This window comes from Chanodichthys erythropterus, chromosome 11 (assembly GCF_024489055.1).
Source record: "Chanodichthys erythropterus isolate Z2021 chromosome 11, ASM2448905v1, whole genome shotgun sequence".
NCBI classification, from domain to species: domain Eukaryota; kingdom Metazoa; phylum Chordata; class Actinopteri; order Cypriniformes; family Xenocyprididae; genus Chanodichthys; species Chanodichthys erythropterus.
The window spans coordinates 8676035-8691803 of NC_090231.1; the positions used below are offsets into that span (position 1 = coordinate 8676035).

Here is a 15769-nt window from a genome sequence, read left to right on the forward strand (position 1 = left end):
CTGAGATCCTCCAATTTGTCATTTTCTTATTAAGAAAATAAATAAGAATTCCTAAGAAAATATCTAAGAACTTCTGAAAACTGACAATTCTTACAAATTCGAGCTTTTCTTAAGAATTTGTGAATCCGGCCCCAGGTTTGTCTTAAACATTATATAAAAGACTTTATAAATAAAAATGAATAGTGCTATATACATATAAAGCTTTTACTTACCCTTACGTTAAGACCAGCATGGTTAATATATCAATATTTTATATCCAACCTTTGATAGACCAGGATGCTCTTTTTCATGCTGGAGAACCAGCAAGGGTTAAACCCATTTAAACCAGTGGTTGGTTTTCAATGTTTTTTACTCCAAAAAGCCTCCATAACTTTTCCTTTTCCAGTTGTTTATGAATTACTGTATAAGGATAAGTACACACACACACACACACACACACACACACACACACACACACACACACACACATACATATATATATATATATATATATATATATATATATATATATATATATATATATATATATATATGGAATTATAAAATTGTATTTGCATGACATATCCATATAAATCACCCAAAATTAGGCCAGCTCATGTATCAAGTTTTTTAAAAATAAAAATTAAACAGACACTGAGGGGGTGAATTATAGAGATATGTTGTTTCATAGTTGTTTTATGCTTGTTTTGTCTTATTTTAAATGATTTTAAATAATCTTGAGGCCCCTTTGGAAGTTTGCTGGGGCCCCCTAGTGGACCCCGGGCCCCTGGTTGAGAACCACTGGTTTAAACCTAAGCTGGTTTAGCAAGTTTAAGATGACCAGTTTAATTGTCCAAAAAAACAAAAAAAACAAAACAAAAAAAAAAACAGCCAACAGACTAGTCTGACCAGGTTGGGAGACCAGTAAAGACCAGCAAACCACATAAGGCTTTAAGATGTTATTTTGCAGAAGGGTAAGTAAAAGCTTTATATTTATATAGCACTTTTAATTTTTATTTATATATATATATATATATATAATATAATGTTAAAGACACACCTAAAGACACACCTGGGGCCAGATTCACAAATTCTTAAGAAATGTTAGAATTTGTAAAAATTGTATTATCTTAATAAGAAAATGACAGTCTTTGATGTTGTATGGTGGTTCTGGGCAAAGACTCGTTTAAAACATACAGAGGCAAGTATAGTTATTTATTTATATATATATATAATATACACAGTGCCCTCCATAAGTATTGGGACAGTAAAAACAAAATTGCTCTGTTAGCTGTTGTGTCAAGACATCTATGATTAAAAGATTAATATGAGGCAGAAGTACAGAATGTCACATTTTATTATTGGCTGTTTCAACACAAAATGTTTTACCAACTAATAAAAACAGCACTTTTAGAGTTTCATCCCTCTGCCTAATGTGAGCTGTATTGGGATGGTTTAATTTAAATGTGTAAATGTGTAAAATCTAATATTTAAAAGTAAATCCCTTGCAAGCAATCACAGGAGCGAGTCTGTGACCCATAGACATTACCAGACTCCTTGTTTTACACTTTGAAATGCTTTTCCAGGCCTTTAATACAGCCATTTTCTACGGTTACTTGCTTGGGGAGTTTCTGCCTTTAATTTTCTCTTCAGCTGGTGAAATGCATGTTAAATAAGATTTAAATCTGGAGATTGACTTGCTATGTCCAGTCTGGAATGTCCTGAAAAAGATACTGGCAAGCTTCAGCAACCAAAAACAACCAGGTCAGCTGAGAAAATCAACAGCAGTTGATGATAGACAAATGACAAGGGTTGTGAAAAAAAAAAACCTCCAGAAAAATGGGGGGATGGTCTCACAATCTGCTGTTCGCAGGAGACTTCACCAACAATTACAGAGGATACACAGCAAGATCAAACAGTAACATTACTAGTTACTGTAATTAGTTACATTACAATATTACTGTCTCTGAACTGTAATGTGTTACACTGCATTACAACTGTAACTGTAATACATTTGCGTTACTTTTCGAGTTACTTTCACCAAAATAATCACGTATGACGGCATAAAATGTAGTTTATTGCTGCTCATTATACATCCAGTGGAGGGCGATGTGGTATAGCATAATGACTGTGGACTTGGAGATAACTTAAAATTAATTTAAATATATATATATAATATATTAATTCATTAATTATATTATTAATAAGTTAAATTAAAAACTACAAATTTAATTGCTAGTGGGTTTTTGGGCAGCTGTGTGTGTGGACAAGATAACAATTGCAGAGGATCTAGTTTGATGACCCTTACTTACTCACAGAGCCTTATTTTTGTAAAGGTAAAATATATATTAAGGCAGAAAGATGACCTAGAATGATCTGTATACATCTGACTAAAACAACTGAAAGATGATAGACTTTGAGTATGTCTAATAAATTACATTTATCACTTGTGCTCTTCAGCTGTCTTGAAAATCCAGTTGTCTTGAGATAAACGATTTACATGAAAAGGACTCGAAATTTCATTCCTCTCCTCATGCTGTAAATATAACTGCAGCCTTTCTGTCTGTTTCAACCATAAACAGCAGGAGACGAGCATTGTGTGTGAGCCATTGCATATGTTTATCCATACTAGGGTCTAGTGAAGATGGAAGACAGATGTCTCGGTTGGTCGAGGCCCGTGGTCAGCTGGAGAAACCGACCAGACTGATGCTTGCACCTCCGTTGTGCACCAAAAAGGGAGCATGTGAGACAACAACTCATGGTCTCATAGTGATTGTCTGTGGCAATGGTGTTTATTGATATGCCAGTTTCAAAATTTGTGTTTAATTTTGGTTTTAAAATAAAGGCTTTACAGAGGGGATTTTTGATATCTTATTTCATCACTTCATAAGTCAGAAAAAAACTCAATATTTAGAAAATAAATTCAGAAAAATAGTTATTTACCATATTTTTAGGAATAACATGTTAAACAAATCAGGCAGAGGATGTATGGAGATTTCTGTCTCAGTCTTTAAAGATATGTGTTGTAATTGAAATTTACATATGCAAATAAATAGTGATAGATAGCAAGTGATTTGAAAAACCTAAATGGTCCTAAAAAATAGTCACACGTTTTATTTTTATTAAAAAATGACCGCCATAGGAAATGAACGGGATATATGCAAAAATATGAAAATACAGATAATTTTTTTGTGTGTAAAATCTACAAATCATCCACGATGCAGAAAAAAGTGCAGTGAAGGGGTGACACTAAAAACACAGTTAAGCCAGAAGACTCAAATGAGAGGTTGAAATCAGGTTGATTAACCTCTGATAAAGCATTCGTGTTGCTGAATTTTGATGTTATGTGTAACAAAATGTCTTTCTCTGTGTTCAGGTTTGACTGCAGTAAAATTAATGCAAAAACTGATACTTTTAAACCAGCATTTCAATAAAAAAAATAAAAAAAATCTAAACCTTTACAAAAAGTTGTTTTTGAGATTGTCTAAATATATATCCAAATCCACAACTTAATAAAAATAAAAATAAGACAAAAATAAATATTTATGTCTAAAATAAGTGTGTCTAAAAAACAACTAGAGAATTTATAAGCCTTTTTATATAGAGCGATATAGGAATCTAGTAGCTAAACCAAGGCATTACAGATGTTTTTCTCTTCTTGTTTTTTTTTACTCCCACCAGATGGCACTAATCTGCTTTCAAAAATAGGATTTTAAAGGCATTGTCTCTGTTTTAATCTAAAATAACGCTTATAAAAAAAATCTGAATTTTAAAAAATATATATTTTCAGTGGGAAAAACTGATAATAATTATTGCATAAATATTAATTAGTACCATGATATTCTCTTAAAATATGAAAGAAAAAATTAGGGCTGTCAAACGATTAATTGCGATTAATTGCATACAAAATAAAAGTTTGAGTTTGTATAATATATGTGTGAGTAATGTGTGTAATTAATATGTATATATAAATACACACAAATTAATGTATATATTTAAGAGAAATATGTTATTTATGTACAAAAAAGGTATTTTAAACTAAATAATATATAAACTTTTATTTAATATTTTATTTAATATATAAACTTTATAAACTTTTATTTTGTATGTGATTAATAGTGATTAATCATTTGACAGCCCTAGAAAAAATATTATTGAACAAAAATATATTACATTGATTTTACTGAAGAAAAAAAAAAGGTAAAAAATAAATAAATAAACTAAATTCAGGTGTTCGGTCACTTTTGACGGCGAACAACAAATCCCAGAGGTTTAAATGTGTATTTTTGGATGTTTTCTTTCCACTAGTGTGTTATGGAAGCAAAATACCTCAAAATGTCAAAATTGACCATTGCTTGAAAAAAAAAAAAAAAGGTTTTGCCTGTATTGTCTTATCTTAAAGGGATAGTACACGCACACACACAAACAAATGAAATAATTTACTCGCCCTCATGTTTTTCCAAGCCTGTACTTTATTTCATCAGTGGAACACAAAAGATGATACTTTGAAAACTCAGAAGTGTTTTTTGTCCATGCAATGAAAGTCATTGGATCTCGTGTTGTTTTCGACCCCCTTGACTTTCATTGCATGGACACTTTTGAGTCAGTTTTCAAAATATATTTTTTGTGTGTTTTGCAGAAATTCAGTCAGTCAAGCAGGTTTGGAAAGGGTGAGTACATGATGGCAGACTTTTTGTTTTTGAGTGAACTATCCCTTTAATATAGTGTGCCACACATTGGATCACATTACAGACCTCATCACAGAGAAAATGTCATGTTTTACACACATTGACCTTATCTCCAGGATAGATAGTGGCCACAAAGAGCCCGATGTGAAAATTCTTTGAAAACGCCATAAACCTGAACACATGTCCCTATTCTCCAGAGCAAACATGTTGGATTTATTGTACTCATTTTAATTGAATTTATTTCGTCTTTTATACAGTTTCTTTTCTCCTCTGGCTCCTTTATGGCCCGTTTGATCACATGAATACAAAGGATTGCTCACCGTCCCTGTTGACTTAAGTCGCGGCGCTTCAGTGCTTCGCTAAGCTTGAGGGATACGAATAGAAAATATATGAGTACATTAAGTATATGAGGCCTGTTTAATGTAAGGAATTCCTTTCCATGCATCTGGCTCTTATTGTAGAGAATAAATCGATGCGTCATAGCTCGGGGAGAAGGGTGGGTGGGGGATGTTGGGAGATTTTCCAGAGCCCCCATGATCCATTTGACTCTATATGTGTCAGCTCTGTTGCAATCACTTCTTCCCTGCTATATCTTCCCCACTCCGCTTTCCTGCTATCTTTTTTCCTTATGCGCGTTTTTTTCGCCGTCTCTCATTTTTGGCAGCAATGGTTCCTCAGACATTGGAACAAACACTTCTCCAGATGCGTATAAAGTGGCTGGACTGAAAGCCATCTTCACTGACACTGCAGCTGTGAAGTCAGCCCCCCTTGTGTATGAGAATATGTATGTATGTGTGTGTGTGCGGGAGAGAGAAAGCGATACAGCAAGGCAGAGGGTCAAAGAATGAGTATGTGTGAGTTTGTGTGTCCCGGATTTTCAAGCTGTGGTCGCCAAGAGTGGGAGTGAGTGGGATGTGGGTTTTCGCTAAAGCGCATTCCTGCCATGTTAGGTATCCCTGCTTTGGGAGTATTAATGAGATGCAGTAAAATAGCCCTGCTTTTTACACACCCCGCAAAACCTTGCGCACCCCTTTAGAGCAATCAGCTCCATCATAAAACAACTCAACAATACAGCATTCACTGTTTATCATCATTCAAACACACTTTATTATTGGTACTGACATATTGTTGAAAAATAATACACAGAATCTTTGGTCAAGAATGTGTCCGTGTGTTTTGGATGGTAGTAACTTCTAAGGCTGATTTGTAGTCAGATTTCCGCTTACCTAATAATGGCTGTGGCTTGAGCGTTTGGATTGGGAGAGCAGGTCTCATATTGGTTTAAACAGACAGTGTACTTGCAGCTGTTATATCTATCATTTTCAATGGGTGAGAATGAAATTGATTATTACTTCTGCATATACATTATGACTGTCTTCTTATATTAATGTTTGGGATGTGAAAGATTGTGTGGATCATATCTGCTGTTTTCTGTCTTCATATCGGGGGTGTTACACGGATCAATGACCAGTTCTGCAAGGGTGAAGCTGGTCCAAGATCAGTTTAAACGTGCATTGTCAATCAGGTGCTGTAGATGCTCCAAGAGAGAATTGGAGTTCTCATAGCGCCCTCTGCTGGTCGTTTGCTGCATGTCACAAAACTCATCAAGAGAAGCCACTAAATCACCCACTGTCCAGCCATTCAGACGGGCTCTCCGAGAGAGTCTGCAAAGCTAAGGGGGAAAAAAAAGCAATACAATTACTTTATAATGAAAAAGACTTTAGTGTGAGCACCTTATGCATTCTGATTAGCTCTTTCAAAGCAGTATGATATAGTACAATGAACACCATCAAATAATTAAAGTGCTTCCTTAAACTTTTGTAAAGATTTAATCTGTAAAAACTCAAAGCTATTGTATGAGATGGCAACCAGGATTGTTGTATAATGCAAATTTCACTTCTAGGGTTTAATTTGAATTGTGATAACATTTCCAATTTACTTCTACTGGAACCACAATGCAAATTGCATATTGTTAGCCATGTTTTTATTACATTTATTCACTCATTTTGTTATAGGATAAAATGTTTATTTTTTTATAAAATAATATTTCCAATACAAATGCATGTTTAAGGTTTAAACTGATGTCTGTAAACTTAAAGCTGTTGTCTTAGATGACGACTGGAATTGTAAAATGAGATGTAAAACTGTCAGTTTAACCACTCATAAATAACAATAACAACAACAACAACAAAAAAGGATTTTTAAGACAAAACCTTTTCAGGAAAAAATATCAATTATAGGTTTAAATTTGATTTACGATTAAGGTTTCCTCATACTTACAATTTTTAATTGTCAACCCATTTTTTTATGTATTTATTTACAAATTTGGTTCAGGATAAAATGTTTCCTTTGAATTGAAATAATTCAAAATTATTCATTGGGAGTTGGTATAATAATAATATTGAACAAGTAAAATTTGGTTTCCAGTATAAATGCATGTGCAAATTTTAAACTGATGTCCATGTTTTAGGCAACCGCACCTTACAACTTACCTCGAAAATACTGAGCTAAAGGGTTTGTTCACCCAAAAATGAAAATAATGTCAATAATTACTCACCATCATGTCGTTCTACACCCGTAAGGCCTTCTTTGGAACACAAATTAAGATGTTTTTGATGAAATCCGATGGCTCAGTGAGGCCTGCATTCACAGCAATGACATTTCCTCGCTCAAGATCCATAAAGGTACTAAAAACATATTTAAAACAGTTCATGCAAGTTCATTAGTTCTACCTTAATATTATAAAGCGATGAGAATATTTTTGTGCGCCAAAAAACCCCAAAATAACGACTTTTCAACAATATAGTGATGGGCCGATTTCAAAACACTGCTTCGGAGCTTTACGAATCGAATCAGTGACTCGGATAGTTCCGAAGCAGTGTTTTGAAATCGACCCATGTTGAAAAGGCGTTATTTAGGTTTTTTTTTGGCGCACAAAAATATTCTCGTCTCTTTAGAATATTAAGATAAAACCACTGAACTCACATGAACTGTTTTAAATATGTTTTTAGTACCTTTATGGATCTTGAGAGAGGAAATGTCATTGCTGTGAATGCAGGCCTCACTGAGCCATCGGATTTCATCAAAAATCTCTTAATTTTTGTTCCGAAGATGAACGAAGGCCTTACGGGTGTGGAACGACATGAGGGTGAGTAATAAATGACATTATTTTAATTTTTGGGTGAACTAACCCTTTAAAGCCCGCTCACATCAAATATGATAAAAATAATGATAATAGTTTTAATAATGTTTCTAATTCTATGAGAATAGGGAAGTCTGTTACATAGTTGTGGTGTGAGAATACTTCCTCATGTAATTGTAATGGAACCTAACACTTTATAGTTATCGTCCAAGGCCTTTAAACATTAAAGCAAAAAGTATTACAACAACCATCCATGGTGTCCTCCACTAAGCAAATTCAGTCTGTGAAAATGGTAATATTCTGTACCTGTTGCTGAAGGCTTGTGTCAGGTAGATCAAACTGAAGTGCTGAATTCGCGTTCTGAGAGGCCACGGCCCAGAGTAGAGCACATTGCAGTTCCTGTACATGACGACTTTCCACAGCACGTATCTTGATCACCAATGGTTTGTCTTTCTGGGAGCCAAATTCTGCTCCCTCAAATTGCTTACAGTTAAAGAGTAAGCTGGAAGCATCACACACAGCATGCCGAAGCACGTCTTCTGCGAAGTTGTTGGCAAATGTTTGTACTAATGATGTCACGTTTATGGCGTCAACTGTAATAGGGTTCAGTTCTGATTTATCGTTACAGCATCTGAAGGTTGTGGCTTTGAGGGAGTTTATTGAGTCTTTACACAGTGTGTTTGAATATCGTTCTTCTTCCCATGGCTGTGGTTCTGCTGCTTGGCTCGAAAGATGTGGCTGGGTTCCATGTTTAAACACACCCTGTCTTAGCTTAGCAAAAGCATGAACCACACTGTTAAAGATTAGCTCACTAGCTAAAACTTTCACCCCGTCCGTTGCAGAGAATGGCATGCTAGATCTTTTTTCTGGAGCCATGTCTACCTTATGCTTTGCTGTTTCTTCCTTCAAAACCTTCCTTTCTCCTCTCGCCATCACCTCTGCTAGAGACGTTGTGACAATTTCGCTCGCTAGTTGATCAGAAATTGACAACATGCATTTCACACAACCCTCATCCCTTACTTTGATCTCATTTGTGGTGAGAGAATGAAGGATATCTGCAGATATTTGAGCAGCATAGTCAGTCAGCCGGGGAATGTCATTTTGGAGTCCACCATCATCAGCTTCTCTGCCCTCGTCTTCTTCTAGACCTCCGTTTTGACAACACTCCAGTGAAAGCGAGCGCATCAGCCTCACCATGAAGTCAACGGATGCGTCTGTCATTTGGTTCTCCAATAAGGGTTGCATGTGGTCTTTGGGGGTCGGAGGAGGGGGTGAAGGTAGAAACTCTTTAGCAAGTCCTCCCTTTAGCTTCCTTGTGAAACTGGCTCGACTCCTCATCATCTCTGGAAGTAAAGGGGTGCTTGGAGGAGCATCAGGGTAGTCGAGAGACCCCAGACTGGCCATGCTCTTCAAGGAAGTGGCATATATTGTGGTCAGTGAGTCATTATATTCCTCCATCTTGTCTGTTTCCATTTCAAATGCATTTTTATCACACTCTGAGGAGCACAGGACCCATGCATTTTCATAATGCATTTTCCCCTCTTTATCATTTATATTTTTGGATGATGGATCATCAGAGTGATGTTGCCTCTCCATCTCTTCTAGTGCTTTGCAACAGACTTTTAAAGTTAACTCTTCAGCTAGCATCTCAACGTCATCCTGTCTCACTTTGACAGGGTCTCTGATCCTCACAGCTGAATCTATAATAGCTTTGGCTGTCATATGCGCAAAGTATTGAATGGGCTCTGTGTTCTGTTCTAATGTTGCATCCAGTAAACGGCTGTATGTTTCCAACGTGTGTTGGATTGACAACGGGTTATATGCAGGTTGTGGGTATGAATCACTGTCTATTACTATCTGCGTAGAGTCCTGAAAAGGTCATAACAGAAAAAATGAAGACTTGACTTTCATCAGGTAAAGTTGCACTTTATACAGTGAACATACTTTTTAACAACTACTTTTTTCTGCATGATGATTGGTAGAAAGAAATTTAGAAGAGGAGGAACTGCAATGTATTTATTACAGGCTTTTAAAGGGATAGTTCACCCAAAAATGAAAATTTGATGTTTATCTGCTTACCCCCAGGGCATCCAAGATGTAGATGACTTTTTTTCTTCAGTCGAACGCAAATTATGATTTTTAACTGCAACCGCTGCCGTCTGTCAGTCAAATAATAGCAGTGATTGGGAACTTGAACAATAAGAGTCGAAAAAACTTCCATAGACAAATCCAAATTAAACCCTGCGGCTCGTGACGACACATTGATGTCCTAAGACACAAAACGATCGGTTTGTATGAGAAACCGAACAGTATTTATATCATTTTTTACCTCTAATACACCACTATGTCCAACTTCGTTCAGCTTCCGGCTAGTAAGGTCTGATCGCGCTTTGACAGCGGAAGTGATGTCTCGCACTCATTGAAGTATATGGGCGAGACATCACTTCCGTCACCAGAACGCGTTTTTTGACCTCAATTACAGGAAGCTGAACGAAGTTGGACATAGTGGTGTATTAGAGGTAAAAAATTATATAAATACTGTTCGGTTTCTCACACAAACCGATCGTTTCGTGTCTTAGGACATTAATGTGTCGTCACGAGCCGCAGGTTTTAATTTTGATTTGTCTAAGCAAGTTTTATTTACTGTTATAGTTGAAGTTCCCATCCACTGCTATTATTTGACTGACAGACGGCAGCGGTTGGAGTTAAAAATCATAATTTGCGTTCGACTGAAGAAAAAAAGTCACCTACATCTTGGATGCACTGGGGGTAAGCAGATAAACATCAAATTTTCATTTTTGAGTGAACTATCCCTTTAATATACTTATATGATACTAAATAATATACTGTACTTACATCAGAGTGACCACATTCTGAGGCAGTGACTAGATCACACAGTTTAAATGAGCTGCTTAGCCACTCCTCATTAATCATCTGAAAAAGAGATATAAAATAGATATAATTTAGAGACGTACAATATGTCACCATATTGGTTATCAGATTTTTTTAATTGATCTGTATGGGTTTATATCAATTACGCTTGCATATAATTATAATAAAGCGATAAGCGATTCTGCTTGTTTCCATTTCCTCACACTCAAACCTTCCATAAAATATTATTTCAGTTCGCAAAGGCTGAAGCGAATTACATTCGCTGGGTTCATTGCACAGGATATGCGCTGTGAGAAACATTTTTGTTTTCCTTACAAATGCTATATGAAGGCATCATTTACGTTGTTTGGAATGCTGTGGGAAAACAACAGTAATGATGAGAAAGAGAAAACTCACACACAGCTCTTAAATGCTACTCTTAAATACTGAAAGCACTCTTTGGTTATTGCTTGTAATGTTTCATTGTTCCTCTTTTGGCTATTTGCTTTTGTGTTTTGAAACTGTTTATATTAAAAACCTTAAAGTCCCCATGAACCGGAAGTTGCAAATGACTGTTCTCCAGTGTTGTGAATAGAGTACCCCAGGGATGACGTGTTTTTGTAGGCCAACCCGGAAGTTAGCGGCGAACGGGTGTCCTCGATTGAAAGCCTCTGCATTTTTCCCATAGACTTTTGGAAAATCGCAGAAAATAAGCTCTGTGTTTAACAAAGGGTTATGACACTTACACGTTTTGTCTATCAAGATAATCTTTACAAGTTAACACAACATTTATACATTTTGAAGCCTAAATAAAGTCATCAGATATAAAAGGCTAACAGTAGGCTATAAACGGACTACAGCACACTATAGTCGTGGATCAACGTCGTCACCACCAAGCTTCCTCAAACTTTATTTAGAAAACAACTTCATTTATAAACATGATCACTGATTATGATCTGTGCTGTTATGAATACTTATCCACTTTTTCCTCATGAGAAATGCTGTCCAAATGTCCAGTTTTTAATGATGACGTCTAAGGTCCCCACCAAAGGAAGTAGTCCTCTTTAGCAACTTGTTAGCAACCGCCGATTTTAAGACACAGTAAAAGTTTAAAAAATCACAAGTAGGTTATAAATGGTGTGTTTTATGTCATAGATCAAAACGTGAAAGTATTTAGAGGCTTTGTTAACCACAGACCTTATTTCAGGCGATTTAGCAAAAACCCATTCAAAAAACCCATAGACTTTACGGCGTTGGAACCCGGAAGTCCTTAAATGCTCGTTTTGCCTGGAAAAATGCGTCATCCCTGAGGCACTCTATAGAGGGCAGGGTTTCACCTTAGCGCTCCTCCTCTCCATATCTCGCTCATAGCGGAGTAATGGTTGGAGGGAAGTGGTTTAAAGGTACAGTTTGTAAAATTTTTGCAGTAAAATATCCAAAAACCACTAGGCTAGTGTTATATATTTTGTTCAGCTGATTACTAACAATATCTCTAATGTTTTCAACTACTTGTAAATCATGAGAAAATTCCCATTCTAAACAGTGACACGGGGCAGTGCAGTCGCCTGTCAATGACGCAGTTACCTTTGTTACCGCCTTTACTGACGTAGAAACCACATGACAACAGTGCCGTGGACAAATGCGGAAGTAGTGTCTAGCGTCCAGCAAACCACTAGCTTGCTTCAAGCATTTCCTTATTTACTTCTTGCACGTTTTATGGTGGATTGTGTTACTTATTTATGGAAAATAATTACTGTTTACCATCTGCCGCTGGTTCTGTCGACAAGGACAGCTCCCGTAAACTCATGACCGGAAAAGCGGAAGCGGCGCCGGCGACTGTGTCATAATAAAAGTCCCGCTGCTCGTGAGGCGTGTGTTGATCAATCGCTCCAGCTCCTCGTTCAGCTCCCGCAACACTCGGTCCTGCGCTACTTCATACTACGGTAACGTTAATAATCGCATCCACGAACATGAGTTCTTCCAGACTCCAATCCCTATTCTTTTGCACCGTCCGTTGATATGGAGACCACATGTCCCAAGTTTCCACTCTAAAACTTTACGTCATCAAACTACGCCTTTGTTTTGAATAGGCTTCTAGCGACCTCTAGCGGAAAAAAATATCACAAATTGTACCTTTAAGGGTTTTCAACCCAACCCAAGCCGTCAAACTGACGTCATCAGAGAAGGAATGCCATTCCAGACCGGAAGTAACTTTTCAGATTTTTGATTAAAGATTACCACGACAAACAATTTTTTCTGTGTATTAACTTGCACGGATTAAAGGCCTTTGCACACTGAGTCCGAAATTTTCGTATGTGTTTTTTCGTATTCTTGATCCTAAAAATTCAGCACACAAAGAGTCCTTGCACACTGAGCCCGATGCGTATTAAAGGTACCATCGAATGGAAAATTGAATTTACCTTGGCATAGTTGAATAACAAGAGCTCAGTACATGGAAAAGACATACAGTGAGTCTCAAACTCCATTGTTTCCTCCTTCTTATATAAATCTCATTTGTTTAAAAGAACTCCGAAGAACAGGTGAATCTCAACATAACACTGACTGTTTCGTAACAGTCGGGATCATTAATATGTACGCCCCCAATATTTGCATATGCCAGCCCATGATCAAGGCATTACACAAGGGCAGCCAGTATTAACGTCTGGATCTGTGCACAGCTGAATCATCAGACTAGGTAAGCAAGCAAGGACAATAGCGAAAAATGGCAGATGGAGCAATAATAACTGACATGATCCATGAGATCATGATATTTTTAGTGATGTAAATTGTCTTTCTAAATGTTTCGTTAGCATGTTGCTAATGTACTGTTAAATGTGGTTAAAGTTACCATCGTTTATTACTGTATTCACAGAGACAAGAGCCGTCGCTATTTTCATTTTTAAACACTTGCAGTCTGATCCATTTTGAGGGTTATATTAGCTGTGTGAAGTTTGTTTGTCCTGTTTAAGGCAAGCGCGAGCTCCGGGGACAGGGAGCGTGAGGAATTAAAGGGGCCGCAGCCTGAATCAGCGCATAGTTAATGATGCCCCAAAATAGGCAGTTAAAAAAATTAATTAAAAAAAATCTATGGGGTATTTTGAGCTGAAACTTCACAGACACATTCAGGGGACACCTTAGACTTATATTACATCTTGTAAAAAAACGTTCGATGGCACCTTTAATGAATCCCTTGCGAAAAAATCACAAAACAATCCAAAATGAAGTCTTCAAGCAATAAGGATGATTTAGATGTCTTCTCTCTTCTTAAAAAGACAAAAAGAAAGAGGAAATATTGGGTCCATCCAATCCCGAGATTGTGTAGAGAGGAAGGAGAGTTCCACCTCATCAAGGAGATGCGTAATTATCCCGGGCTGAGCATTTCAAAGTTTACTTCAGTGGCTCAGTTTGATGCTTTGCTAGCGATACTGGCACAAATCTGTCTTTATATTCTCGTTCCGCACTTTGTCATACAGTGCTACTGCTTTGTGCTTTAGACGACGTGGATCAACTTGTCAGATTGCATTGGGGATTTTGGATTGTCTGAATTGTCAAAACACCTCTCAAAATGCATGCCACGGATGCGAAAAATGCAGAAAATCGAACCTAATCTAATTTTTTTTGACGACTTTAACATTACTACAATTTTATTAATTTAATTTTAATTATTTAAAGAGTACTTATATTGCATATGTAATTAAATAAAATTTAAGATTAAGAAACTAATTAATTAATTAATAAGAAAAAAAGTAGATCAAGAATCGTTTTGGAATTGGAACGTGACTCCTAGAATCGGATCGGATAGTGAGATGCCTAAAGATTCCCACCCCTAAGAGATATATAAACAACTAAAGAAAATAGGTCTCAAATGAGCAGAAAAAGAAATGGAAACCACAAGTGATCACCAGAAGAGTTACTGTAACAGGAAGTCATGTGACTGACAGGAAAAGATAGTGGGTGTTGATAGGTTCTGAAGAAAAAAAAAAAGGTTTCCATTTTCATTTTCTTGCAGATTTTGATTTAATGATTAAGACAATGATACTGGGGTAAGACATTATTCTAGATAATGGGGCATTCTTTACCTAACACAGTATATTAAGAGAAAAGAAGCTTGTGAGTGGACATCAGTTCAAGCTTTGATAAACATAAACTCAGCCTAAAACTTTATTTCAGCACCCATATATTTTTTTAATTTGGCAATACAACGCATGAATAACCTGTTAGATGCAGTCGGTTCAAGTTATGAGTACATTTAAAGAGAATTGGAAATAAAAGGTCTCCAGGGCAGTTCTGTGGAGGATGTCGCCTTGAAAAGTCTTTGGTTTTTTTATCTATTGTTTACGTATCGTCATACTTTGATGTTTTTAATAGAGATGTGAAACACTCAAAAGAGGATTCTCTGATGAACCACAGATGATGGAGATTTTCTAAGGAGTGATAAAATGTGTGTGTGATAGTACTGGTCTAAAGAAATCCAATGCTATTTAATGTCAAATGCCCCAGGGTGGGATGCATCATGTTAAATTCAATTTCATGGTATTGCTTAAAGAAATTAATAAGTAAATGCATATGTGAAATACATTAAAAACACTTGGTTGTAGAACAAAGCTGGAGAGAGATTGCACTTTAGAGGCAGAGATTGCTGCTTATACTGTAGAATGAAAGACATCTTACAAGTAATCAGATGCAACCTAATGTATCAAATGTCATGTAACATGACTTTAAAAGGGTTATATTATGATTTCATCTCCAAGCTTCTAAGATACAATTGAATTTGTCTTACATGCAATAATTTCCTGCTGCTGAAGGAAACTGTGAAACCAAAGCAGGCAGACCAACTTTTAAAAGTAAAGTAAAATAGTAAAAACAAAAAGGGAAATATAATTTCAGCCCAAATTGTTTCAATAATTAGTGATAACTAACTAAATACATCAAATCACCTCTTCATACATTGGGAAAAATATCTGTTTTCTTTACCTTGTTGAAGAAAATCAGTCAAACAAGTTCGGCTTGATAGACTTGAGTATGTTAGTGATGGGGCCACAGGCAGACTATGCTGATTTCCTGTGTGAAAGACATGTATGTGTGGGTG

At 36.3% G+C, this 15769-nt stretch overlaps 2 protein-coding genes across 4 annotated transcripts in view; one reads left to right on the forward strand and one right to left on the reverse strand.

The window, feature by feature from the left end:
* Positions 1 to 15769, forward strand: part of ccnb3 (cyclin B3) — a 37765-nt gene that overhangs the window by 8111 nt on the left and 13885 nt on the right. The gene's annotated exons all lie outside the window — the stretch shown is intronic.
* Positions 5744 to 15722, reverse strand: si:dkey-171c9.3 (uncharacterized). The gene is made up of 4 exons (XM_067400521.1): positions 15655 to 15722; positions 10666 to 10743; positions 8116 to 9678; positions 5744 to 6339 (listed from the first exon to the last, which is right to left on the reverse strand). Exons 2-4 carry the CDS (start codon positions 10741 to 10743, stop codon positions 6166 to 6168), a joined length of 1815 nt encoding a protein of 604 aa, XP_067256622.1. The 5' UTR covers positions 15655 to 15722; the 3' UTR covers positions 5744 to 6165.

What these genes read in the sequence shown, in the direction of transcription:
- si:dkey-171c9.3 (XM_067400521.1), bottom strand. Translation starts at nt 10,743, where the DNA reads ATGATTAATGAGGAGTGGCTAAGCAGCTCATTTAAACTGTGTGATCTA. An exon ending in CAGAATGTGGTCACTCTGAT is followed by an intron (nt 9,679 to 10,665) that starts GTAAGTACAGTA and finishes TGACCTTTTCAG; the next exon opens with GACTCTACGCAGATAGTAAT. An exon ending in ACACAAGCCTTCAGCAACAG is followed by an intron (nt 6,340 to 8,115) that starts GTACAGAATATT and finishes TTTCCCCCTTAG; the next exon opens with CTTTGCAGACTCTCTCGGAG.